Source organism: Oryzias melastigma, linkage group LG11, assembly GCF_002922805.2.
Source record: "Oryzias melastigma strain HK-1 linkage group LG11, ASM292280v2, whole genome shotgun sequence".
Classification (NCBI taxonomy): Eukaryota; Metazoa; Chordata; class Actinopteri; order Beloniformes; family Adrianichthyidae; genus Oryzias; species Oryzias melastigma.
In genome coordinates this window covers 15,886,001-15,913,002 of record NC_050522.1, presented here as the reverse complement: position 1 = coordinate 15,913,002, position 27,002 = coordinate 15,886,001, and the positions used below count along the sequence as shown (strand labels likewise).

Sequence of the window (27,002 nt, the reverse complement as noted above, 5' to 3'; positions counted from 1 at the left end):
CTCCTGAACAGTTTTCACTTCATTTACATCTGGAAACTGGTTTAAAAAACAGCAAATATCATTTTAATAAAGCCAGAATTTGCAAATATTTAACAATTTTCAAATTTTCAAGAAAGTGTCGAGCAATTTCCAAATGAATTGTCCTAAAGTTTTGCTGATGTCGCCTAATTAAATATTTAATTGTTAACATGTCCACTTATGTTGTATTATTTCATCACTCATTTATAAAAACTTAATCTGCAACGCCTCTGGACTGATCTCCTATGACAGTTTTTTTTGGTAATGAGCTCCACATTATCTCAGATGTTTTTCATTTGACACTGTTAAATGAGTTTGTGAAGCTGCTGTATGTGTCGGGCATCGACGGCTCACTCTTTTTGATCATCCTTCCTTCAAAGCTGAGCTACCTCCTCCCTACACGGCCATCGCCAGCCCCGACGCCAGCGGCGTGCCCGTCATCAACTGCCGCGTATGCCAGTCGCTCATCAACCTGGATGGAAAGCTGCATCAGCACGTGGTCAAGTGCACAGTTTGCAACGAAGCCACGGTAAGTGAAAGCCGCTGTTTTATTAATGAACTAAAAAACATTCTCTCCGTTTCATTTTCAGTTTTGAAACTTGTGTTTGCTTTTTTTTCATTTATTATTATTATTATTATTTTTTTTTACATTTTTATCTTGTTAATATGCTTGTAAAATAAGAAATCAGACAGTACAGAATGAAGAGCAGGAACAGTAAAGTACTATCCATGTTTACAAAATGACATTTAAGGGAAGTATTTTAAAGCAAGAAAAGACAAAATAAAAGCAATCAGAGAAAAAATTATATATAAATCACAATTAAAACAATAAAATGAAAAATGAAGACTAAAATCACTTTAAAACAAGATTAGAAGACTACTTTTAAACTACTGTGTTTGACCTTTTTCTTAAGCTATTGCATCACAGTTAAACTAATAATTGTATTTTTAGAACACGTTGACCTTTTATAATGTTCAATTCTTAATTGTTGGCCCGTGAAATAAACAGTAAACAAAACTATTGTTCAACCTGCAGTCACATGACAAATACAACACAAAATTTCAGACTTATTAGGAGAAAGACGTGCAAAACTTTTAAGGGCATACTTAACATCTAATGTTTTGTATCTAAGAAATCCAACGTTCTTGTAACCCTTTAAATAGACGAGTCTCTTTTTCTTGTTCAGTCTAGACACAACAAGAGTTCCTCATTTCAGTAGGATGCAGTTTTGTTCTAATCATTGATTGGTTTGTGCCAAGTGACTGAAGCAAACAATGATGAGTAAAAATAGCTTGTAAAAAGGTCAAGTTAGATGAAACTACTTTAAGTAAAATGAAGGAAAGACCTCTTGTCGTAAAAGCAGTAGTAATTATGGAGCGTTTTAAATTCTTTATTGCCACTTTTTAATTTAAATTCAAGAATGGGGCATCCAGAACACCAAACGGGTGATGATTGTTAGGATTTAAAATAAAAAAAGGCTTAATTTATTTTGTACTCTAAACATTTTTCCCTAAAAACTGCTTAATTAACTGTAATCTAATGTAAGAACTTCCTATTTTTAAATAAAAAAAAGAACAATTAATCTCAGGGACACACAGACCACAAAGTTTCTCACAACAAGAACCCTGACTCCAGCGTTTTTTTTTTCTTTTGTTCAACTCCAACCTAAAGAAAATTAAATGTTTCTTTCATAGCTTTGAATCAGCATGTAGTAACTTTGATTATCTCCCTCAAAGAGGAACCAAATTGATCAAACTTTCTTATAGTGTTATAAAAGGTTTTAGATTCTGAAAATATTTCAAAACAACTAATAAAACAAAAGAAAATGACTAAAAAGTTGTGGCTTTCCCATTAAAATACCCTAAATTAAATCAGACTTTTCATTTATAAAGTTCACCATTCAAATCTGAAGCGATAAACCACCTGCTGCACAAACCATTGACTATAAAATACATTTACAGACTGATTCCTGAGAAAGAAATGCACTTTTTATACAATCCTCTTTTTGATCTTTCGCACAATAAATGGTTGTGATCAAAGGACAAAAAAGTCTTTTATCATTTCAAATGAAGAGCAGGGTCGAAAATGATGATGAAATGCAGGTAAAAGTCTGCTAGAGGCGAATGCAGACCAAAACGGTAAACTCTTTCCATCGCTGAAAGAGAAGTCCCACTATCACAAAGCAGGAATAGATTGTCATTTAGCTGTTTAGGTTTGTTATTCCTCATCACACACAAATAAAGTCAAACTATGCCTAACTTTTAATTCAATTTCAAAAGGATGAAAACTTTGGATTTTGTATAAATCCAGCATGTTCTGCTAAGAAACCTTTAATTCATGTCATGATGCATAAATCTGAGACAAAAAAACAAAAAGAAGGCGAGCAAAATACATAATAACTCAGTTATTATATATCAGTTAAATTTTGTTATTTATATCTCAAAAGAGGATGAAATGTCCCAAATAATCAGCTAAATACTGAGAATTTTGCTGAAATCATTTTAGTGTCGAGTTCACCTTTTGGTCCATATTCGTTTACTCACATTTTTTCTTTTTTTGTGGGCTTTTGTGGACATTTACATGCAAATGTTTGACATTTAAAAAATCAAAAATACTTAAATTCCTGTTCTAATTAAATCCTGTTTTAACTCAAATCATCTTTTGATCTATTACAAGTTGTGGATATTACTGTTGGCTTAGAGCAAGTCTGCCCCCATCTTATTTCTAAGCTCTTTTTCGAATTGTGTTTCAAAAAAGTGCTCCTGATTCACAATTTAAAAAAAAGAAATACTGAGAAATGCAATATTAAGCCTCCATTTTTTTATATTAAAGTCCTCCATCATCAGAGAAATGTCACAAGAACATGTTAAAAACACAAGTTTCTTTAGAATTGGTCTTTAAAATGTCTTAGAGGAGCTGTTTTGCGGTTTCTGCAAAGCAGGCCTCTAGTTCTCTGCGATCTGATGTCAGTCTATTTGTCATGCAGCCCATCAAGAACCCCCCAACAGGGAAGAAGTACGTGAGGTGTCCCTGCAACTGCCTGCTCATCTGCAAGGACACATCCAGGAGGATAGGATGCCCTCGACCAAACTGGTAAAAAACCAACCAACCGGGCATTCATATTCATATTCATTATTTGTATAAATGTAAATGTTCAAAGTGTTGTTTTGGCTGATAGAAGCATAACCATTGTTTGTTTATTGTTTACAGCAGACGCATCATCAACCTGAGCCCGGTGATGGTGATCCCAGAGGAGCAGCCGGCGCAGCCAGCACTGCCCATCCAACCTGAGGGGATGCGAGTCGTCTGCGGTCACTGCGGCAACACCTTCCTGGTTCGTAAAAATAATTCAGAGGACGCATATCTCTCTGTTACGGAGGATGATGTTGCTGTGCTGCCTTTTTTTAAGGAGCACCATTATGAGAGCCTCATCTGAGTTTGTAAATTCAATAAATTACTGCTAAAATGTTTTTTTTGAGAGTTGAAAGAATATTGTATTTTTGGTACAAAAAAAATATGTTGACCTCTGACCTAAAGAGCCTCCCTGCCATTGTTGTTACCATGAAAACCTGGTTGGCAGAAAACAATCAGTGGGTGCCTTTTCTCCTCTAAACATCTGCGCGTTGTTGCTTGCGCCACCTGTAGGGCAGTGAGGACGCGCGGTCATCCCAGCCAATGTCTGGTCTCTCCAGCGATGGCTCTCCCCCAGCACAGCAACAGGTTGAAGTGAAGCTGGTCATAGCGGTGGACATCATAACCTCAACCTAACCTGATCTGGTTGAATCTTAACCCTGGTTGACAATAGTTATTTCTTAGTTTAGCTGTTTGTATCAAAAGCCCAACTGTCCTTTTATGTTGTTGTTAAACTGCATTCTGTTCTATTTTCATGAACAAGAGTGACTTGTGTCAACTGGATCTAAATGATTAAAGCAATCTGATTTAATCTAAACTAAAAGCTCAACTAACAAAAATGTTAAACAAAAATGACCTGCTTCAAAAACGTTCTTTGTTTTAGTTGATTGACTTTCAGGATTGTCGTTAATATTAATAAAAATCCTTATTTTTGTGTGTTTTTTGTTCACACAGTGGATGGAGCTTCGATTTAACACTCTGGCCAAGTGTCCACACTGCAAAAAAATGTAAGTCCAACTGAAAACCCACTTTTGTTTTGAAAGGATGCTCATAACCTGTTGTCATTGTTAAGGTTCTCCCTTGAGCCACACCTCAACACAATCCCAGCGCTGAAGCCGGTCTAACAGCATCTTTAATCCCATGATTGTAACAGTAGAACAATTGTCAGATTTCCATACTTATAGATACCTACTCACAAATACATCTAGAAATGATTCAGATGGTAGATAATAAAATAGATTTTGAAGTACAGGGCTAGGCTTTAAGTAATGTCCATAAACTTTTTCTTTGCAGCATCATTTATCTGACAAGCAACAAACAGAAAAGCTCTCCAACCTTCTGTTTCTTCATCAGCATAAACTCTTTGGTTTCTGCAACAAATGCTTAAGCTACACAGTTCTCAGGAGCTGTAATCAGACTCTCTTACTGTTTCAGTTCAGTTGTAGTCGCGCGCTGGGATTAGAAGCTGATCTAGACGTGTGACAGGAATTAAAGGTTGGCCTCACATGTAAAGTTTAAGGGGGTTTGGTGGGTCAGACAGCCCAGGAATTGGGTGAATAAATAGGTTGAGCATTTCTCAATGAGTAATTTCCAAGGTTTAGGAATTTCATTCCCCTCAATGCATCATTTCATTAGAGGGATTCAGGAAAGTTTTTACAAAAGCAGCCCTCTTGGAAACTAGCGTTAAAGGCGAAACAGCACAAGCGGGACTTTGTGTGTGAAAGTCTTCACGTGGACGGGTGGAGGTTTCTGGTGTCGTCATCCAGATGACAGCCGTTTCAAGGAATTTCTGTTTCAATGTTCAGATTCTGAGTTCTGCACAATAGAAGAAAATTGTTTGGTCTGTGCTCTGACAGTACAACAAACATTTAATGCATTACTGAATGAATAATACCAATGAAAATCTAAGCTTTTGTACCCTTAAAATGAACTACAAAACCTCCTGATACCAGATGTGGAAGCTCAACTTAAAGACCCTCTCTGATCATAGTTTGACTGTTTTTTGCCAAAATAAAAACCCTGCATTATATTCCAAGCAGAGGTCCGGCCTCGAGTCACATGACTTGGACTTGAGTCATTCATTTGACGGCTTTAGACTTGACTTGGACTTAAACAGCGGTGACTCCCGACTTGACATGGACTTCAACATTGAAAACTTCTGAATTGACTTGGACTTCAACATCAATAACTTGACTTGACTCGGACTTCAACATCAAAAACTCATTACTTGACTTCAATTTCAACATCAATAACTCGTGACTTGACTTCAACATCAATATCTGTGATTTGACTTGAACATCAATAACTCGTGACTTGACTTCAAATTCAACATTAGTAACTTGTGACTAAACTTCAACATCAGTAACTCGTGACTAGACTTCAAATTCAACATCAATAACTCGTGACTTGACTTCAACATCAGTAACTCATGAATTGACTTCAACTTCATCATCAGTAACTTGTGACTTGACGTCAACATCAGTAACTCGTGATTTGACTTGAACATCAATAATTCGTGACTTGACTTCAAATTCAACATCAATATCTTGTGATTTGACTTGAACATCAATAACTCGTGACTTGCCATGGACTTCAACATCAACAATTTGTGACTTGACTTGGACTTCAACATCAAACACTCGTGACTTGACTTCAAATTCAACATTGATATCTTGTGATTTGACTTGAATACATACAGTTATTAAAAGCACACATGGTCTGTGTAAATAATATTACTCTGTTGTTGAAAGGACTAGAAACATTCAGTGACTTGGAGGTGATTTAAGACTCGACTTGGACTTGCCTGCTTTTGACTGGAGGGCAAAGACTCGAGACTTACTTGTGACTTTCAAAACAATGACTTGGTCCCACCTCTGATTCTAAGACACAGTTTTACCAGAATGTCCATAGTTGACTAGAAATTTACCTCTGAGTTGTGGGTGGGGCCGCTGATAAGGAGCAACCCCATCCCCCCTTCCCCTCTCCGTTGTGAAGCAGGGAGCTTGTGGCCCGCCCAGTGTGTTTTCTACGTCACAATAACAGCTCTTTCTCACAACTATTTCAATAAATAAATACTCAGATATGAAATATTGAGATTGATTTCCCTTATATATGTCCTCCATCATCAGAAAAACGCCACAAGAACATAATAAAAACACAATTTTCATCAGAGTGGGCCTTCAAGGAACAAGACGGCAATAAACTATTTTTTGTATAAATTACTTTTAAATTATTTTGTTTTTCAACAAGTTTTATGCTTTTTTTTTAAAAAAAAGGTAACTTAATCAAAAGAAGTATGAAGTAACAGGAAGTTGCTGCAAACAACCCCCTAAAATATTTACCCCCTCTTGGAAAACAAGTAACTTAGACACACGCTCATAAATCCGACTTGAAGTAAATCAAGTTTATCTTAGATGTTATAAATAGTAAATGTGGTTGCAGTGAGATCACTGGTCAAACATTAAGACAAGCGTGGAAGAAACGTTAAAGTCGGGAAGGAAGAGTTTAAAAGGGAAAAAAAGCTAAATATCAGGTGATTCGGCCCCTCTAAGGCATCTGAATAGCAGCAATCCCTGAAGAATGTTGGAGTCCAGTCACATGAGGACCATGTGAGGGAATAAAAGTTATCGTGGGTGAGGGGCTGCAGTCTGCTGCTGTCGAGGGTAGTTGACTTGTAAATGCTCGGTCGGAGGAGGATGAATGAAAACGATGGGAGGTGGACATGTGACTACCCTCATGAGTAACCTCGAAGGTCTTCATGGAAGTTTCTTTTAAAAGATTGAAGGCTTTGAAGCAAACAACCTGTAGGAAGGATGGAAAAATAAAAAAAAATATATCTTAAATATCCCCATTTTTGTTTCATCTTTGTCCTTTTGTAGATCGTCTGTTGGCAGTGCGCTCCCCAGGAGGCGCTGTTGCGCTTACATTACTATAGGAATGATCTGCATTTTCATTGGAGTGGGTTTAACAGTGAGTATGTTAAGAATATTTCTATCTATTATTAATCTGATGTGTGAAATGTTCATCTCTGGGGAAAACTTCTACATTTTTTAAGTTTTACTTTTATTGAAAATTTAAAATCAAATAAGTTTTTACTGGAAATATGAGTGTAAAATTTAATAAAGAAAGTTTTTGAACCCTCTTTGTAAAAAAAAAAGAAGGTTAATTGTGAATAAATTGCCATCAAACAAGCAGAAATGATTACGGTTTTTCATTAGTCGACCATTTTTTCTCCATTGTTAGGTCGGAACTCGAGGTTTTGCCCGCCGTTACAACGCCACCTACGTGTCCTGGGCATTCGCCTACCTGCTGGGCCTCATCTGTCTGATACGAGCCTGCTACTGGGGAGCCATCAAAGTCAGCTACCCGGAGAACAGCTTCGCCTAGAGAATGTGTCAGCAAAGACGTGCACGGCTCCAACTACAAACCCCCTTTTTAGTTTCCTCTTCAGACTTCAGAGACGTTCAGCACGTCTGAACTCCAGTGTTGGGTATTGTTTGCAGAAGTGTATGCTGGGGGATTTCTTCTGTCGTGCTCATGTCTGGATTTTTTCTGATTCACTGTGCTCCACCTGAAGGTCAATCCAGAGCTGGTCCGCAAAGATTTTCCCAGGTTTTACCAAAATCCTTCATTGACAACGAAAACAATTTTTTTGATAAATGACAAATTTTGATCTGGCTGTTTTTATTGAGTTTGTTGAACGATATGGTTTTGTTAAGGATTTTTCTTTTTTTTGGACCAGTTTTTAACTGCCTGCGTGGCCTCTTTCTTTCTCTTGTTACTGACCAGAACAAAATGAAACCACCTCCTGAGAACTTTGCCCATTGCACTATGATTTATGCAATTTTGAGTGAGGTTTTGCTGCTAGTTGATCTGGAGTTGCAGTAAAATACACATTCATGCTGCACTGCAACTGTTCTCCTTGTGCTCTGACATAGTAATGTTTGATTTTTTATGCTCCAAATGATCAACTTTTAAAGGTAATCGTCTTTATGTACTCATGCGTGCCAATTATGTTGCCTACTGTTAGGCTAAAAAACAAATGTTAGCTCCTCCGGTGGTTAATTTTTTTGTATCTCTGCATCTTTAAGGAGCAATAGCCCTGCTGGGTCATTTTTCTTAGCCTAAATTGCTGCAATCCTTACGATTATTTCCAAACTCAGAACCAGAGTAACTCACAACTGCATGTGGACTCCTTCATGTCATTGAGGTGACGTTATGTTCCGTTTCAGAGGCCGCCGAGATCCTTCTTCCTGTGGGTTAGAATGTAAACCTCCTCCCTTTGCTTTAATTGCTGCTTTCCAACCTCCTGAGAACTCCCTCCGTGCTAGCATCTCTATATAAAAAAAACTCAAAAGTCTCTTTATCTTGACCGATGGGCACAGTTCAAACGTCTAACCCTGTTTTGAATGTGATTATGACAATAAACCAGAAAAAAAATCTTAAAAAAAAGAAGTAGTGGGAAATAGAAGGAACAAAATGGTTTGTGTGTCTTTTTAAAAATGATAATTTATCAATAAAATGTAAAAACTGCTAATTCGGTTCTGCCTGTTTTGTTCAGAATGTTTGATCTATTTTGACTAACTTTACTGTTTCTTGTCTTCAGAGATAATTCTGTATTTTGTAAAATTTAAATTCATATCAACGTTTTTTGCTCTAAACCTAAAAAAAATCCCTAGACCATTCCAGGGGTCTGCAACCTTTAACGCTTAAAGAGCCATTTGGGTCAATCTTTCACTGATCACAACCAAGTGGGAGCCACACATCTTTTAGAAAAATAAGACTTTGGATTTATGTTGTTATTTTTATGAAAAATTGAAATATGCTTTTATTTATTTATTTTTTTTTGGCATAAATAAAACAGCCTTTAAGAGAAAATAGATTTTTTTTCCAAATATGAAACAGTTTATAACTTTTAATAGAGGTTCACATGACTTCATTTCAAAATAAAAGACTTCCTGTGCCCCATATGATCATCTCAATGGAGCAAATCTCGTGGTAGTTAGTGTGATGTCAGCAATGAAAAAAAAATGTATGAACATTTCTGGTGTTTCTTAGCCAGAAATTAATCAATCTAATATATATGAAATTAAAACAGAGCTAATTGTATTTTTTGATCCATTAGGCAGATTTAAACACTGGAATTTGGCTAAATGTTTAGTTCTTGATTATTGAACCACTGGCCACTGTGCTTTGGAGGCTTGCAGAGCGATGGGTTATTTTCCTTTTTTTTTTTTAAACTTAACTTTCCAGTTACTTTTTCAAGCTAAACGCTTTGTATTTTATTGTGACCAGAGAGCCACAATGGAGGGGTAGAAGAGCCAGATGTTTGAAGTATATGAGGTTTCTACACTTTTTAAAAAAACGCTTAAAAGTTAGATTTAATATTGTGCTTTCAAGCTGAAATTTAACAAAACTCCATATTTTTTTTCTTGTTATAGAAAAACGTTTAAGCTGCACCACTACAGTGATAAAATACTGCAATTAGGAAAAACATAAAAAAATAAGATGATTCACTCATCAGATAAACTATTTAAAATAATAATATACTTGAGCCAAGACCCAAAACATTAGAAAAAAATAGTTTTTTTTAAACATTTCGATTCCTGTCCAAAAATCATTTAAAATGTCCATAAGTGACACTAGTGTGCTGAATTACTTGAAAAACAGAAATATGTTCTTTCTTTATGACAGACACAAATAGGATGTTATTATCTGAAGAGAAGATACTGAAAATTATGAAAGTAAAAAAAAAGAAACTAAAATTATTCTTGACATTGAAAGTGTTTAGAAAGAGAAAACTGCTGCAAAATTAGGGCATAACTCGATAAAAGTTTAGCATTTTTTCTTTAATATAAATACCTCATATTGTTTCTTGGTTATCACAATTTAAATAAAGAGGCAAGGATTGCTATTTCAAAGAAAGCTTGACATTTAAGCACGGCGGTGGAAGTATTATCATGTGTCTTTGCTGGATGAACAGCGTTTCATATACTTTCCTGGAGATTTAAATTTGTTGCTGATGTTAAAAAAATTACAGCATCAAAGTCATGCAGCACATGATTTGTGGATAGACCTATTATCTATGTTTATTTGGGATTGGGCTCATGGGTCAGCAGAGAGGTCTAGAAGATGTGATCGTTGTCTGCCCGGTGTTTCCAGTGTCCGGCTGGTATTCTCGAACCACCTTAAGTGGCTCCTCTTAAGCAAAGGGTGACAGATTCTCCTGGCAGATGTTCTCATTATATGTTTGGGCCTGTCAGGCCTTTCTGGATTGTTTTCCGCCCATCTAATTCAAGTCACCGGAGATTGGGGATCAGCCGACGGCTCAGTCCAGAGTGTCCAGAGCATAAGGCATCAGGTCAGATGTCACGACTGCAAATTTGGTCAGTGAGCTGCAGCCGAGAGGGTCATGAAGATGCCAGGTGTGCTCGTGGGCGACTTATGCTCGAACATAATGTTGGCTAAAGAGGGAATCGGAGCAGCAAGCAGACCCCGTAGGTGAAGGTTCGACCACCAGGCGCTCACTCCAGGGTGAGCGAGATCTTGATAATTGGCCTAAAGCATCTGCCAGTAAACAGCTTTAATGACAATGCAGAATTCACACTCATATTTATTAAGGAGTAAATCCAAAAACACAAATTTACATCAGATCCACAACAATAAAAGCTTTATTTCATAATTTAATTTCATTTTGACACATAAAGTACAGAAACTGCAGTGTTATGGTTCACGAGCTCCCTCAAGCTGCTACGGTCAATACTTCTATTCTGAGTCTGACCTTTTCTCCAAAAACCCTTTTGAGTCTTTGTGCGTACAAACATTTACTGAATGGATTTTTCTGGTGTCTTCATAAAAAGATGATAGTCACAAGTAAACACAAATCCTCTTTGATTCTAACATAATACTAATATTAACCCCAATAACTAAACTGTGAGGCTAAAATACTTATAGTTTCAAAGAAAACCCCACAGTTCCACTAAAGAGCAACTTTCCAGTTAACTTTAACCAGCCAAGATAAACACAGATTACCAATATTTAAATTACTGATTTTATGCTGTTTTGTATAACACAGATGAAAAGTGTAACGTAATCGTATTTATTTCTTAATAAAACACAAGAGAAAGTAAAGAGTAAAGCAGCTTAGGCTTAATTAAAGCTTTTATGCAGCTTGCTAACCTAAACCGATTGGTGTATTATATTTGACTTATGTAAATTGCTGTTTTTCGTCATCATATAATATATTACCTGAATCTCTAATGGCTTTAAAGCACAAGAATAAAGTATTGGAGTTATAAACATCTAAAATTTAAAATTTAGTTATGGAATTTTAGCAAATATGGAGCCCCTGAACTAAGGGACATCTGAGTAAAAATAAAATAGAAGTTAAAAAAATTTTTTTAGAAACTTTCTGCAGACCAGATAATATCCAGATAGTGTCTGGTGTGCACCAGATAATAACCAGATTTTTTTTTTTTTTTTAGAAAATATAAGAAAAAAAATTCTGGTCAATATCTAGTGAGAACCAGATAATAACCAGATTTTTTTTTCTTTAGAAATGTTTTTTCTTTTACTTAAGTTTTTTTTATACTTCGATGTTCCTTCAGGGGATCATGTTTTATCTGTATTATACTATTCATATAGTATCTGGTGCACACCAGTTAGCATTTTTTTTTCACTTCAATTTTTGGAAAAAAAACATTAAATGTATTTATTTTTTACTTCAATGTCCCTTAAGGGGCTTCATAAACTAGATATAAAATACCTTTAAATATTGTAAATATTTTATAAATACATCCCTTTTTTTTCTTTTCAAATATTTGGCCAAAAATGTAAATCTTCTTCCATTTTCCCTTAAAATGACATGTATTTTGGTTTCCCTCATGGTTTTGCTGGTGTTTTTAACCTGGAAGTTGCACTTTAAAACTGCACACACGTACGCCCCCTCTGTTGTGAACATCCCTGGACTGCAGATGGAGTCGTAGCCACGTCAAAGTACAGTGTCTACATCGGGTCATCACTCTCAACTGTGTTCCTTTTGGCAACGACACAGCATCGTCTAGAAATGTGGGGGTAAAAAGAAGACCTACGGGGCTGTCTCAGCTACCACCAAACTATGAAGGAACATGGAGGTAATAAGTACTAATCACCATGACTTCACAAGTTGTGTTGAGTTAGTGTGCGAGTCTGTGTGACGTGCTGCTCTGGACCTCCTGACGGGCTGACAGGTGACTGACTGCTCCTCACACCCATCAGTGACGATCAGCTGCTCTTCCCTCAGTTGTTGTTGAGGACCCACCACGACGCTACAGAGGAAATCAGAAGGGTTGACAGGAGCAACTCCACCCCCAGGTTTAAAATAGGGCAGCAAAACATTCAAACAGCCTTTTATATGCTAATCCTGCTACTGCAAAGCATATATTTACCTATATACGTGTGAACAATTACATGCATTGGAATTAGGCTACGTTTAAGTAGCTATGTGACAGTTAGATTTCCAGATACTATTTCCTCTTTATTGTGGCTAATTCTGATGGGTTTTTTTAACTAAAATTAATAAATTGTCAAAAAAATGTAAAATCTGGATAACTCTGCGTGTTGTGACACTTTTTAAAGTCCCACTCCCGTCATCTTTTGGTCTATTGTGAAAGCGTTCCCCGTCATCTTTTAATTATGATTATATTATGTTTAGCCAAAATAATAAAAATAAAAAAATCTGTAGTTTTCTAGGACATAGTTTTTGTAGAGAAGTAGTTCATTAGAATTTCACTTCTGGAGTTGTGGGCAGGACAGTTGGAGTGGAGCAACCCCACCCTCACTTCCCATCACTCATCTGTTTACGCACTCTAGTGCTAGCTTACAGTCTTTTACAACAATATCAGACCTACACAGCTGTACAGTTTTGTATGGAGTGATTTTTATGCCACTATATTTGAAGCAAAAGTCACAATTTTGATATCAAATTTTTTGTGTTGGCAGCACAAATGATTTTAGATGCATTGTGCCTCATCTCGCTTTTGCACTATCTTTGATTTTGGTTCACAAGTTTCTGTTTTGAATGCAAAATTAACAAAAGTGAGATGAGGCACAACACATCTAAAAATATTTGTGCTGCAAATACAAACGTTTTTTTTAATGCAATTTTTTTTAAAGCAAATATTAAATATTTCATTTGCAAATTATTAGGCTAAATTCTTAACACTTTACATTTAGTTTGCAATTTAGAACATTTTGATCAAAACTGTGACTTTTGCTTGCAATATGGTGGCACAATGATCACTTCATAGTTTTGAGAATGATGCCAGCTTGAACAGGGAAAACAAAAATGTTCATGGATCTATTTAGCGGATGCATCAGAGTGGAGCAAAGCAGGAGCTTGTGTCTTTCCGTAGTAGCTTCTAAGTCACGCCTACAAGATTTTTTAAACATTTTTGCCTGCTTCTGTTTCACAACAATTTGAATAAACAAATACTCAGAAATGCCATTTTAAGCATTTTTTTTTTTCAAAAATACCTCAAAAACAGTTTTTATTATGTATCTTACCTGGAACAAGCATGGTGGTTATGGTCTCCGGAGTTTCCAGGAAGTCTACATTCCCCCGCTGAAAGGTTTTACTGTAGTTTGTCTGTAGGTGACTGGAAAATAGAGGACAGCTTGATCATTTCTTTGATCATTTCTCCAACTTAACTTGATAAGAAAGTGTGACTGATTTGCAGTTTTACTACCTCTCTGAACATTTTACTGAGGTAGAGAAGGTTACTTCTTTTACCAAAAATGTTATCCAAAAATGAAACGATGTTACTGTTTTTTTATTATTATTTTTAAAATATGATTGGAATTATGAACAACTAAATACAAGTATAACTAGGGCATTGAAATATTAATTCTCCTGGCATCTATTCCCATAAAGTTGTTTTGGAACAAAAAGTAATTAATTTAAAATTTATGTGAAGTCACGGTCTGTTAATCCGGCTGCATGTGAGTCAGGCATACGCTTACTTCTTCCACACGTTGTTGTGTTCCCAGAACTCATAGAGAATGAAGCGTGATTCATTTGCCAGCCGTTGAACTGCGATGCTGCCAAATGCAAAAGGAGAAAAAAAAGGAGCACAAGTCATGCAGTCATTAATTAGAGCGCTACAAGACGTCCCCAAACACGGCCTCCTTTTCCCTCCCGCTCATTGTTTACAAAAGACGTGGATTGAAAGCATTTAACTTCATCCTTTAGTCCAAATCACATCTATTAGTTCATGTGATCACAGAGCAGCAATGAGAAAACATCAAAAACAAAGACATCTGAACTTTTTTGGTAACAAATGATATTGAAACTCTTAAATCCACAGCACATCATGCCTTTGGTTTTCTCCAGGAAACATCTCTAGATGATAAATTAGATATTAAAAATTATAGTAAAAATAGATTTTTTTTGGTTTAAATGTCTATTTTTATTGGCAGCAGTAGTAAATATGTTTATTTTCGTATATAGAACTGAGTTGAAGTGAACAAAACAGTCCCTTACATTTAAGTTCTTGCTTGATTGTAGTTTTTGATAAGACTTGAATTAAATATCATGTACTTTCTTTTTGAGTATTGAAGTCTTTGGGTCAGGTTTAGGAGGATAGGATGTTTGCAGTATCAGCCATCAGTTTGAAAACGTCCAATATAATGCAGCCCCATTTTAATATACAGATCAGTGAAAATCTTGTTGCCAGTGAACAAAAATATATATTTTAATCAGTTCAATGAATATATTCTGTCAATCTCTAGAAATATCAGAATTTGCATTTTATTTTTTGATTTTGTTTGACTGAATCTATACATTTGAGACTAAGGCTATTCTGTTTACGTCTCATAATGACTGACTACGGTGGCTGTTTTGGTCCAGTTGTCCCACTCCGAGCATGGAGTCTATTCAGACTGAGAAAACTCAGAGCAAACTGAAGCTCTGTCTCATTGGAAATGAAACGAAATTACCTCAAAGGATGGATCTGAGAGCGGTTCCTGGTCCTGGACCAGGGTCAGCTTGGGTGTATCCAGACTGAAAATTGGATTATCGGGGGGAACGAACTCTGGTTCACTTTTAAACAAACCAAATGTGTCCAGCCTGAGAACACTCTATAAATAAATCAAATGTTTATTTTCCATTTTTTAACATAATACGAAATAACAATTATGAAGACATATTTTGTGAATGAGCAGTTTTTCTTTTCCTTTTACAATAGTAATATTTTGAAGTAAAACTACTCTTGCTAGAGTACATTTTTAGATTACCTGTGATGAAGTGGTAACCTATACAGGGAACAGGTTGCTGTACACGAAGATAGCTAGGATATACTTTAGAAAGCCTAACTATATAATCAAAAAATACAAATCTAAAATAATGAAAGAGAATGTGAACTGACTGTAGACATCCAGTCTGGGCACAAGCGCACTCCATGTATTGTCTGAGAGCCAAACGGAACTCATCCAGTTCCTCCTCCAGCACTGTGAGTTGCCTCTGGACTATTAGGATGTGCTGCAGAGACAAAAAGCACACGTTCAAAAGGTCAGAAGTTGCTTCTGGTATGAAGACAGTCTGGTGGACTCTCTGGACATGCACAGACAGATATTTTTCTGTTCCTTAAATGCTCTAAAAACCAGTGAGATGAGACTATTAGGAAAAATAAAATCTCATTCTTTGGATGACATTTATTGCCAACGTAAACAATGTTTGGTGATTTATTTTCGCCTTAGCGGAGAGGGAAGGTGTAACATCTTCATGGTCAGAGGTGTTGACAACAGGTGAAAAAACTGGTGTGACAGCAAACAACCTACAGCTAATTTCCTGTGGCTAATGACGAACTGTTGACAAGCACATGGATTATGAGCGCAGGAAGCAAATGATCTGCCTGCCGGCCCTGAGGTACACACTGTGTGTGGTAATGAGGATGAGGCCAGTGCATGTGAATGCAAGTCAAGGCCGTCTGCAGTGAAGTGATGGAAACAGCGTTCATGGTTTTGACTGATAAAAAGCCTCAGGATCCTCACTCTGCGGCTATTTTCACACGTAAACACAGTAAAACCAAAATCATACATTCAAACATCAGGCTTATGTTTAGGATCCTAATCAGTTTTTCAGTAAACAATTTATCCCCGGCAACACATCATTAAGCCAATTACATGTTAATTGATAATTACACACTGACATTTACATCAAATTAAAATTTAAGCAAGAAAACAGCATCTCATACTCATGTGAAAAAGTCAGTTTGGGCTCATTAAGGTAATTTGTATGAAAAAAAAGGCATAAAATATAAAACGTTATATTGTTTTATGATAAAAACACATACAATATGAGCAAAAATAGAAACCTATGGAGCCCCTAAAGGGACATTAAATAAAAAAAAGAATACTGATGCATGATTTGAGATGTGTGTTTTAATTTGATTTACTGGTGCACTGCGCTTGTATTTTTCTTCTTCATGCACAGCGTAAAACCAGCTCAAATTCTTTTTTAACTTTAATGTCCCTTGAAGGGCTCCACAGAAACTTTGTTTTAAGCTGATTTTTTCTTGTTGCAAGACCCACATTTAAATCATAACCTTAATCTGTATTTTTTAGCTTTTTATTTCCTATTTTCAAAGCACATTTGACAATCATTCTAACAGCAAATAATAAATTATTTTTACTGAAAATAAATGTATAATCTTATGCTTTGGAGTTTAAAAGAATAAAAAATGTTAAACTTAAAACAAAACAAAAAGCAGAGATGAAAATAAATGTAGAGAAAAAGATTAATTATTGCAATAAAAAGAAGGTGCACTAATCAGAATCAATATGGTAGCCTTCATTTCCTCTACTCTCAATCAATAGAGATGATAATTGATCTAACTACTTTTCCAGGAAAGGACAAAACACATAATACACAATTTATAAAATATATAATATATTGTATATTTTCTGATATGTGATTTTAACTGACATTCTCTTTCCTGGAGCGTCCTGAGGGTTTATTCCCATGGATGATATTTCTTGCTCATTATTTATTATTATTTTAATCTACAATAAAACACAAATATGATATTTTATCTGTATTTTTGGTTCACCTCTGAAATCTGTTTTCCAGCTTTAGCTTCCCACAAACAGCTGACAGCTTTCCAATAATGCAGTTTCTGAAGAATAAATGAGGAGCTCACATTCTCATCACATATTTATTCCTCATAAATACCAATTTGTGTGCAGGAAAATGCACACTCATGGTTTATGCATCTGGCCAGAGAAGCTGTCATCTTGGGCTCCAGGATCTTGCAGCAGACCTCATTACTCCTAATATTTAATAATCAGAGTGAAATGAGATGTTTTTGTTTCGGTGTGTGCCCCTCGGTGGTGAATGCAACCTGACGCAAGCCTGTGAAGATTTGAATTTCCGCTCTGCACAATCAAAGCTATCGCAAAGATCTAAACCATTGATTGTGGATTTATACAAACAAGTTTGCCATCACCGACTCCCTGTAATTGAATATTGAGCCCTAAAAACAAAGAGTGAGAAAAGGGTGAGAAAACTCAGAGGACAACTTTAAGTCCTGCTGTTGCTATGACAACCACCTCCTGCTTATTAGAGGCTTGCCCTCTTGTCTGTGCGCACACCATCATGTGAGAACATGCGCGCAGAAAGGTGACCACGGTAAAACAACTGAATAGTAGCAGACAGAAGTCAGTAGAAACCAACCGATTTGCTCTCCAGGACCTCCTCCTCCACCGGCTCCATGCGGATCTCCTGCAACGCAAGAGAAAATTAACAACAGATCTCCCTTTTATTAATGCACCGCAGACTTCTGAATTCCCACAGCAAGCTTCCTTTTAGTCACAGTCTGTCAAGTGCCGATAAAAATTTCAAGGGACAGCTGGCTGCAAAAAGCATAAAACTGAACTGAGAACTGAAGAAGATGCAGAAATCTATTAAACTCTTCCAGTTTCTCTCACTTTACAAGCTACCCTCCAAAATGTTAAATGTTTGCGTCCCTCCTATTAATAGATTTGTCTATCCATCCATCTTCTGCTGCTTATCTGGGAGCGTGTAGCTAACAGGCACTGACAGACCAAAGGGAAATCAGGTTGGGGTCAGAAAGTATGTTAAAGTCACTGACTGACTTCTTACATCTCTCAGCCCCACAGGAGAAAGCAATGACTGAGTGTTGGAGAGAGAAGTATGGCCAGCAGCTGAACCTTGGCTCTGCAAAGGAGTAATGGGGATTTAACGTTTTCTATATACCAGATGGAGGCAGAGCCTTCAGCTGTAAGGTTGCAGAACCAGCTCTCAGCTGGCTAAAAGCATATTTTCTATCAGTGCTCCATTTACTCTCCATGTCCGCTTATGCCAGCACTGCTTTTTGTTAGAACTAAATTGGATTATAATTTAGTGGAACAACTCTGCTCAGAGAAAACATATGAATAACAAAAACATGCTTTTTTTTCTTTCTTTTTTGCTGTTGCTTTTCCCTTATGCCAATTATTTTTTTTCCTTATTACATTAAAGCGAACAGCTGTGTGCAAGTCTGACATTTCCTTCGTATGCATGCACTTTGCCTCCGCATCTCCCGCAGGATTTATTTGCAGCTATATTTATGAACCTCCTATGCACAATTTGGAGGTAAAGTTGAGAGGACGATTAAAACGAGCAGCTGTGTGAGACAGAAAGGTTTGAAAAATATTGAAAGGAAAAAAAAAAGGCTGAGGAAAAAGGTCAGATAACCTTTTGTTCTAGACGGTCGATTAGCTTCTGCAGCCTGTTGACCTGGACTGTCCACAGACCATCTTCATCATAAACACCTGCAGGAAAAACAGGTAAAACACACACGGGGATGAATCTGATAGAGGAAGAGAAACTGTAATAGTGAGTTGTAGGAAGATGAAAGAGAGTTAAACCTATTTTTTATACTGTTGAAGTTTACAGAAATGTATTTATTTTAAGCTACTCACTAAAAAAAAGCATTAAAAATAAAATGAGGTGGGAAGAGTCTATGATAAATATCGCAATACTTATCTCGATTTATCCCAAGACAGTATTAGACAATATTTGGCTTTTTTTTAATTATGAGCTAAGAATTACATGAATATTAATTTATTTTTTGTAAAAGTAAAGTAAAAAATACAAATTATTTAACGGTCAGAACATTAAGAACTGTATCTCATTAACAAATTGCTTTTACCGATGGCGCTTTTTTTTTTTTTTGGTAATTTAAGAAACATTTAGTTGGAAAACAAAAATAAGACTGAACTACATATTTGGTTATAAATAATTAAGTAAATATCGCCTTGGTAGCATTTCAAATCAATACATGTATCACCGAATAAAGTATTGCGATATTTCACTGAATCGATATTCTCTTACACCCCTATAAAATTTGATTTTTGTCATTCAATTTTGCTCTCAAACATGGAAAACAAGCCACCTGAATTAACAAGACTGAGAAGAGGGTTGTTGGGGGAAAGGCTGTTGTTCCTCTGCAGCCTTCGATTGGAGCGGCGACCCGACAGCTGGATGGACAGAATGTCTGGCTTCACTGGCCCCTGTCTGAAATGACAACACAAGTACATTGGCCTTTTTTAAAATAAGAAAAAAAAAGCAAGAAATGCTCATTTTATTTTTATTTTTTTAAGTGAATTCTGACTCTCGCTGCAGTCTCCCGCTTGTATCAAATGCTTGAGCCGAGTGATGTTTACGGCTGCTGTACGATGACGATGTGACAGTACAGTTTGCATGATTTCCCCCTTTTCACAACGTAAAATGGCACCCAGGTGAGTGAAGACAGAAGTCTCACGCCGAGTTGTGGCAGCTGAGACTAAATTCAGCCAGCTTGAGGTTGTCCTCACTGCATGTCGTGTTGAGCTGGCAGGGATGCTAATGCCAGTGACAAGGTGCATGCACCCACAGGGTGACATCACCTAAAATTTATCTTAGCGCTGTCAAGTTGTTCGTTCCCATTCTTTGAAAAGACTGCAGGGATTCTGTGGGGAACACTGTGTCTGCCTGCATTAAAAAAAAGAAAAATGTGTGTGCATATTTAGATCAAAGGTACTTTGCAAATCCCATCTTCTGATCTTTTTTGGGGTGCATGGTGTGGTTATTTTTCATTTTATCTCAAGGTGAGGAAAAGGAAAAAAAAGACATTAGACTCTACAAGCTCTGGCATTCAGACAGTGGCCTCATTTGCACTGAAGTTCCTCACTCAGATATGCCTGTGAAAGTGACTGAGAGCCATGTTGCCAGGGTGATATTCTTGTCATCCAGTCGGGTAAGGTAGCTCTAACAGAGGCACAGTACAGTGCCAAGCCTCCAGTGCTTGAGTGAAACGCAACAGCAGTGAGGCTGAGGAAACCGATACAGAATCAGATAAAAAGCAGAAAAAAAGGTCAAAGCTTCATCTGACCAAGAGATGGGGGAAAACAATAAAAAAAAGCCAATGACAACAATAAAAAAGGGGAAAATTTGATTATTATGGCAAATTGTGCAATTGCATTAAAGATTCACTCCAATGAAAATTGTGTTTTTGGTGTTTTGTGGCATTTTTCTTACGGCGGAGGACACATAGTAAGAATATTAAGCATAAATTTGCATTTTTGAGTATTTCTTTATTCAAATAGTTATGAATCAGGAGCAGACACAAAAATCCGGTTGAATAAAAGCTTATTTGTTACATAGAAAATACGCTGGGTGTTCCGTTCCATTCTTATCCATCCACTTGCATTAGATCTATGAACGTGTTTGTCTTCCTCACCTGAGCTGATATCTGGCTCAAAACTGCACGGCTGGATAGTTCCAATATTAATCACCATTTTTGTTGCACCAGTAATGTTAGGTTGGGTTGTGAGGGGCTGTAAGCTAGAAGGAAAGAGGATGACGTAAAGTATGGGTGAGTTTCCTCCGCTCCAGTCCTTTAGAAGGGAATTTCTAATGAACTCTTGCTGCTCTGCAGAAACTATGACCCAGAAAACGACACCTGCTTTTGTAATTTAAAAAAATTGAAAATTAAAAAATAAAAAATGATCAAAAGATCACTGTGAACGCTTTTAAAATAGACCAATTAAAGATTGTAGAAAGGGTATTGGGAATATCACATTTAAAATAGTTGAGATAGTTTAATATGATCAATAACTTGAAAAAAACAATTATGTTATGCAAAATAAGCCCTAAAAAAATATCATAACTAATTATGATACTATTTGAGAGCTTTGAAATTATTGGGTTTGAAAAAAAGCAACTTTGGCAAAGCCAAAAGTGTTGCAAAACGTCACTTATATTTGAAAAGTGTGATTAAAACATATTTACACAAATACACATATTCTGTGTATATGAAATAATCAGATATTAGTATTTATTTTGAAATTCAAATAAGATAAATAGATAGTGTTGCTTGCAAATTGTTAATAAAGATTTGTTTCTAATAATCTAACTATGATAGGATTTTAAGGCTGAAAAAAAATCCAAATTAATATACATAATATGAATTGCTTTGATTTAAAAACAAAAAGTAAAATCTAAGGATCAAGGAACCTTTGAAAGCGTTTCTCCACCCACCTGGATGAAAAATGTGGTGTCGTTTTTTCAAGTGCTAAAGTCTTGTATAACTTTTACCTCTTGATGCCTAAAATAAGAACTGAAGGGTGGGTTTTTATAATCTACAAGTGAGTCAGTTTCTACAATATGCAGCAAAAAGGCTTAAGAGAAGAAGAATGATGAAACGAGCAGAGGAAAGTCAAGACAGCATTGACTGAGGATGCCGTCGCTCAGTGTTGACCCAGTTTAGCAGACAGGGATAAAAAAACATATGGAACTGTAGGAGAACTGAAAAGCCTATTTTAAAAGAAAGAAAGCTAAAAACAGACAGATCTATTTTTTACTAAATGCATTTTAAGATAAATCCACATTTTTAATTAAATTCATGAATGAGGGGTATTGACAGACTGGCGTGACAGATGTAGTGATTGTAAAAACCAGCTGCCAAACTGTCAAAGTCAGGATGAAGCTGTACTGAGGATGAAAAATCAAAAATGAGTGACGGATCTCATAAAAAGTTGTTGTGATGGAGGTGGAGTAGTCCACCTCTGATTGGAAGGTCACAGGTTTGGTACCCAAAACACTGAACCCCACGATTCTCGTGGGGGTTACAGTTGGTGCAGTGTTGCAGCAGAGTTGTGACTGTAGAGCTCTTTAGACCTTAATCAAGACAGAAAAGCGCTTCTGCAATTATTAAGCAAAGCCCAAATGCATCAATGTTAGACTGTAGTTATATTAAGGCTCAAATAATTTCAACCATTAGTCCAGTAAAGATGTGAGTCATAAATATATCAAATGGGCTTGACAGAATTCTAGAAAAGAGCTGTCTTTTGAAAGCAGTTATTGTTCAGTGAGTGCTGAGATTACACCCAGGTGCATGTACATGTCTGAACACACACAAACAGAAATTCTTTGAATTGTTTCCACTGCAACGCTAATAAACCACGATAATAACCAGCGATTCTGCATAAAACCAGGACTGATCAAGAACTGGAGAGTGACAGACAGACCTCATCAGTGGTTCACTCCTCAGAGAGCATGTCAGTGCTCATTATAGCTCAGTACCTTTCTGAGCACGCTAATAATTTGACTATGGACTTGTCTTGCAGAGATAAATAATAATTGAACAGCAGTTTAAAAAAATATTGAAAGAAACAAGTTCTAGATACCAGGAGAGGGTGTTAACAGATGGGTGATGGGAAGTGGGGGTGGGCTTACTCTTTGCCAACAATCCCACCCACCACTTAGAGGTAAATTCCTAATGAACTAATGCTGCTCTGCAGAAACTATGTCCTAAAAAAACTATTTTTTTTCATATTATTATTTTAACTAAAAATGCATTATCATAATTATCTTTGAAAATAGATCTAAATATGATCGGAGTGGAGCTTTAAATCAGATTGAAAATCATTTCAAATAAAAAATGACTTTAAGAAAAACTCTCAATTTGAAGTTTACTGTTTTGTAGTACAGTAGATTTGATCCACAGACCACCATATACAGTTTTTAATCTAACATATTTTAGCTCAATCAGTGACTTTCTGAATAATAGATGAGTGTCAAAGCTCATAAATTTGGCAAGTTTTTTTCCCAAAAACTTCCTGATCTAAACTGCAAAATATAAAATTTGGATTTAGTTGACTGCCTTTCCCTTCATCTTTGGCCTGCCTTAAAAAAATGTCATGCACATGGATAAAAACCCCAAAATATTTAAAAATCTCATAAATTATGAAACATTACAATCTTCTTGGTAGGAACACATCTTTTGAAGATAACAAATAGACAGCAAAAAAACTGCACACTGGAATAAAATCATAGTTCAGTTGTAAAACACGAGGTTTTAATTAATTAACAATGAGTAGAACCACAAATTTGACTCATGTTTTAGTTCTGTTTGTGAACATGTGAACCAGACGGACTCGCTCTTACTTCTCCTGGCGAGTCTGCTCAGCCGTGGTTTCCATGGCGCACTCCAGCGAGCTCTGAAGGGAATGAAGCTGATTGGTCGTCTCCTTCAACAAGAAACGGGTCACAAACTGCTCCAGGTGGGTGGACTCCTGATAATCCTGTCAATCAAGGTAAGGAGGAGGACAAGTTTGAGTGGGCGGAACCAGAGCTGTGAGACGTTGCACTTAAAAGGTGCAATAAATAAAAAAAAAAATCTAATATTTAAAACAACAATACATGTTTTTATTAGAAAAGTCCACTTAACAAATAAATCTCATACAAAATTAAATTTAAAATTTGTCATTTTTATGCTTTTGAATAGAAATCAATTGACTGGAAACATTGAAACAACAAAACCATGAAGCCAAATTGTTATTTTCCTTTTGATTGCTCTCCTCAGGGGTCACCACAGGGAAAACATAAAGCCAAATGAATTACCTTCAACACAGCTTTTAGCACTTTTTAAAACAGAAATATTTTTTTTTTTCAAAGCTAAACTGTAGCATTCATTTGATGATTTTATACAAACAAAAAGTACATCAGATGACGTGTATTATGGTTAGAGCAATACAAATTTACTGAGTAAAAGATGCCTTTAATCGTGGTGTTAAAAAGGCAGATTTAGAGGGGAAAACCAATCTCTCGGAGATCTTTTGGAGGTATTTCTTTGTATTGTTTCCAGCAAAGCGTGAAAGCTAAGTGTTTGGATCAAATCAAAGCGGAGCGATGGGATGCCTGGCACTGCAGGCTTTACTGTGTGCACCTGTTCCCACAGTTCTGAACACTCTGTTTTCATGAAAGGTTGGAAAATGACTGCCAATAGGAGTTGGATTAGAAAATGAATAATGCATAAATGTGTGCAAGACTGAAAGTGGACACACAGAAAAATAAAACTACTGACAAAAATTGTTGCAATTTTTATTAGTGATGGCTATTATCTTCCAGTTCAAGAACAGACATATCTGCACATGAATATGCTTTCACTCAGACTGAGAATGAGTCATGATGACACTGTAAAGGTCAAACTCTAACAGTCTGACTAGTGTGGGTCCAATCTGCAGGCTGGTAAAAATTATTTCATTTTGAAGTTAAAAATTATATTATTGCTTTTATTTTTAGGGAGAGCCATGAATAAAATTAGAGCTTTGTTTAGTGCCTTGCATCAAATATTCTACTTGAATATCCAGCTGTGCACAAGAGCTGAAATCACAGTTGCTTTCTTTTATATTCTGCACTGTAAAAAAAAAAAAAAAGAAAAGAAGAAAGAGAGACATTTAGCTGTAAAAACAGAAGTGAAAAGATGCAGTTTTTTTTTCTGAAATCCTTGCGGTGTATTCCTGTTTTCTGGTTGAAAGTGTCTGATATTAACTTCTGATTTTTTCATATGAAAAAACAAAGGTGTTGGAAAGTTTTCTTTTTATTAACATAACTTGATTGTGAGCTCTGTTTCACGAACAAATGCATGCAAAACAGAAACAAAAGCAATACTTCTATTGCAACATGTTATTTTTGGGCCATAAAAAATGTATTAATGCTTTTATACCAATATTTGTTTCCAGCTTTAAAAAAACAACTAATTTTTTCATGTTTTTGCTTTTAAGTAGATGCCAAATTAAGGTAATTTTGGAGCCAAAGTGATTTGGTGGATGTTTGCAACAATCGGCTTTAAAGTTATGATTTATTGTGTGGATATTTGGTGACAACAATCTGCTTTAAAAAAAAAATTAAAACAAGAGATTCGAACAAATACTGGAGTTTTAGATAAAAATACTATTTGGATTTTGATTTAAAAAAAAACATATATTTATGTAAATATTTATACATTTTGATTCAATTAGAAACATTTTGATCCCTCTTTCTCCCTAAATGAGCTGCTCAGATTTCACACTTTTGTGTTGACCAACGTGTTAATAACTGGATGAAACTGGCTGCAGTCACTCTAAAGCTTAATTACCATAAAATGTAACGTTTTTTCATCAAAATAAATTTTTAATGTACATTTGTTTATTAAAGCCTCCACTTTGTGTAATGTTTATGCTTTACACACTGACATCTAAATTTAAAGGATCTTCCTTGATTTACATTCCATCACTTGTCTTCACATAAGCATATAATTATCCCACATTAGCATTCCTACACAGTTGTATGTGCAGAAGAGTCAAACACCTTGGGAGTGTGCACATATGCAACCAGCCACGAATTCCAGAGCCAGAGACCACCCACTCTGATACATATTCAGCTGAACACAAGACGTAGTCTGTGACTAACGCAGCATCTGTTCCCCTTCCTCACCCAGCCGGTGAAACATGGTGTGTCACTCATGATTCATCACCGGGGCAAGAAAAGTTTGATGGCATTTCTATAGTGACATTACCGAATCTATGCATTCAAATGTTAAACCCTCCTCCCAATTCTCAAATAAAAATATTTTTTTCTCTTGAGGTCAAATATTCACAATAAAGGTGTTTTTTAGACTGAGTTTTATGCTATTTTGACTTCTTGTCTGCATAAATAGAGGCTTCTAAGAATAAGGAAAAAGGAAAAGGGTTATTTAAAAAAGGTAAATTATTTTTTTTATTTTTAAAAGAGCCTATACCATGCTTTTCTTAAATAATTACATATTACCTTTGGCCCACTAAAAAACAATTATTCAGGACGTGTTAGCTATTTTTGTAAGTTTTTGTAAGTAAGACGGCTCAATCTCTGAGGCTCTGGTTTTTGCTGCCTGTGGGTGCTGCCCCGTTAATTCAATTCAATTCAATTTTATTTATATAGCCCAAAATCACAAAGGAAATTTGCCTCATTGGGCATTGAGCGTCTAAACACCACTAGCTGAGAGAAGCTAGCATCTGAACACCACTAGCTGAGAGGTTAAGCTAGCATCTGAACACCACTAGCTGAGAGGTTAAGCTAGCATCTGAACACCACTAGCTAAGAGGTAAAGCTAACGTCTGAACACCGCTAGCTGAGAGGCGAAGCTTGCATCTGAGAGGTGAAGCTAGCATCTGAGAGGTGAAGCTAGCATCTGAACACCACTAGCTGAAAGGTGAAGCTAGTGTCTGAGAAGAGAAGCTAGCGGCTGAACAACTCTAGTTGAGGGGTGAAGCTAGCTGAACACCGCTAGCTGAGCAGAGAAATTGTGTGTTAGTGTTGGCCTAGGGGCAGTTCTGGCAGCGCAGACTCTTCCTGGAAGGGGCTGTTCTCATTTGTGACTTCAGCTTGTGAGAACCCCATTGTTTTCTTGGGTTGGGAGGGACTGGTGATCAGAGCGAAGGTTTTTAGAGGATTACACAGAAATGCACGAGGGATCAAAAATACCGCTTTGGTGTTGCTTATAGTGTGGAATGGACATTATAATACATTTAAAAG

General features: G+C 36.3%; 3 protein-coding genes across 3 annotated transcripts in view; 2 read left to right on the top strand and 1 right to left on the bottom strand.

Moving 5' to 3' along the window:
* The window catches only part of pip4p2 (phosphatidylinositol-4,5-bisphosphate 4-phosphatase 2), a 15,653-nt gene extending 6,966 nt beyond the window's left edge, over positions 1-8,687 (top strand). The window contains exons 3-7 of the mRNA XM_024294780.2: positions 3,006-3,112; positions 3,230-3,353; positions 4,106-4,158; positions 7,030-7,120; positions 7,394-8,687. Coding sequence (XP_024150548.1) covers positions 3,006-3,112; positions 3,230-3,353; positions 4,106-4,158; positions 7,030-7,120; positions 7,394-7,537 — 519 coding nt within the window. The 3' untranslated portion in view covers positions 7,538-8,687. The remainder of the gene's footprint in view (positions 1-3,005; positions 3,113-3,229; positions 3,354-4,105; positions 4,159-7,029; positions 7,121-7,393) is intronic.
* Positions 1-27,002, top strand: part of adnp2b (ADNP homeobox 2b) — a gene marked incomplete in the record, with an annotated part of 705,870 nt that overhangs the window by 192,652 nt on the left and 486,216 nt on the right.
* The window catches only part of necab1 (N-terminal EF-hand calcium binding protein 1), a 29,390-nt gene continuing 13,180 nt past the window's right edge, over positions 10,793-27,002 (bottom strand). The window contains exons 6-13 of the mRNA XM_024294693.2: positions 23,616-23,752; positions 19,582-19,703; positions 18,882-18,958; positions 17,859-17,906; positions 15,553-15,665; positions 14,150-14,227; positions 13,694-13,785; positions 10,793-12,456 (exon numbers count right to left, since the gene is read on the bottom strand). Of these exons, the coding sequence (XP_024150461.1) occupies positions 12,428-12,456; positions 13,694-13,785; positions 14,150-14,227; positions 15,553-15,665; positions 17,859-17,906; positions 18,882-18,958; positions 19,582-19,703; positions 23,616-23,752 (696 nt within the window). The 3' untranslated portion in view covers positions 10,793-12,427. The remainder of the gene's footprint in view (positions 12,457-13,693; positions 13,786-14,149; positions 14,228-15,552; positions 15,666-17,858; positions 17,907-18,881; positions 18,959-19,581; positions 19,704-23,615; positions 23,753-27,002) is intronic.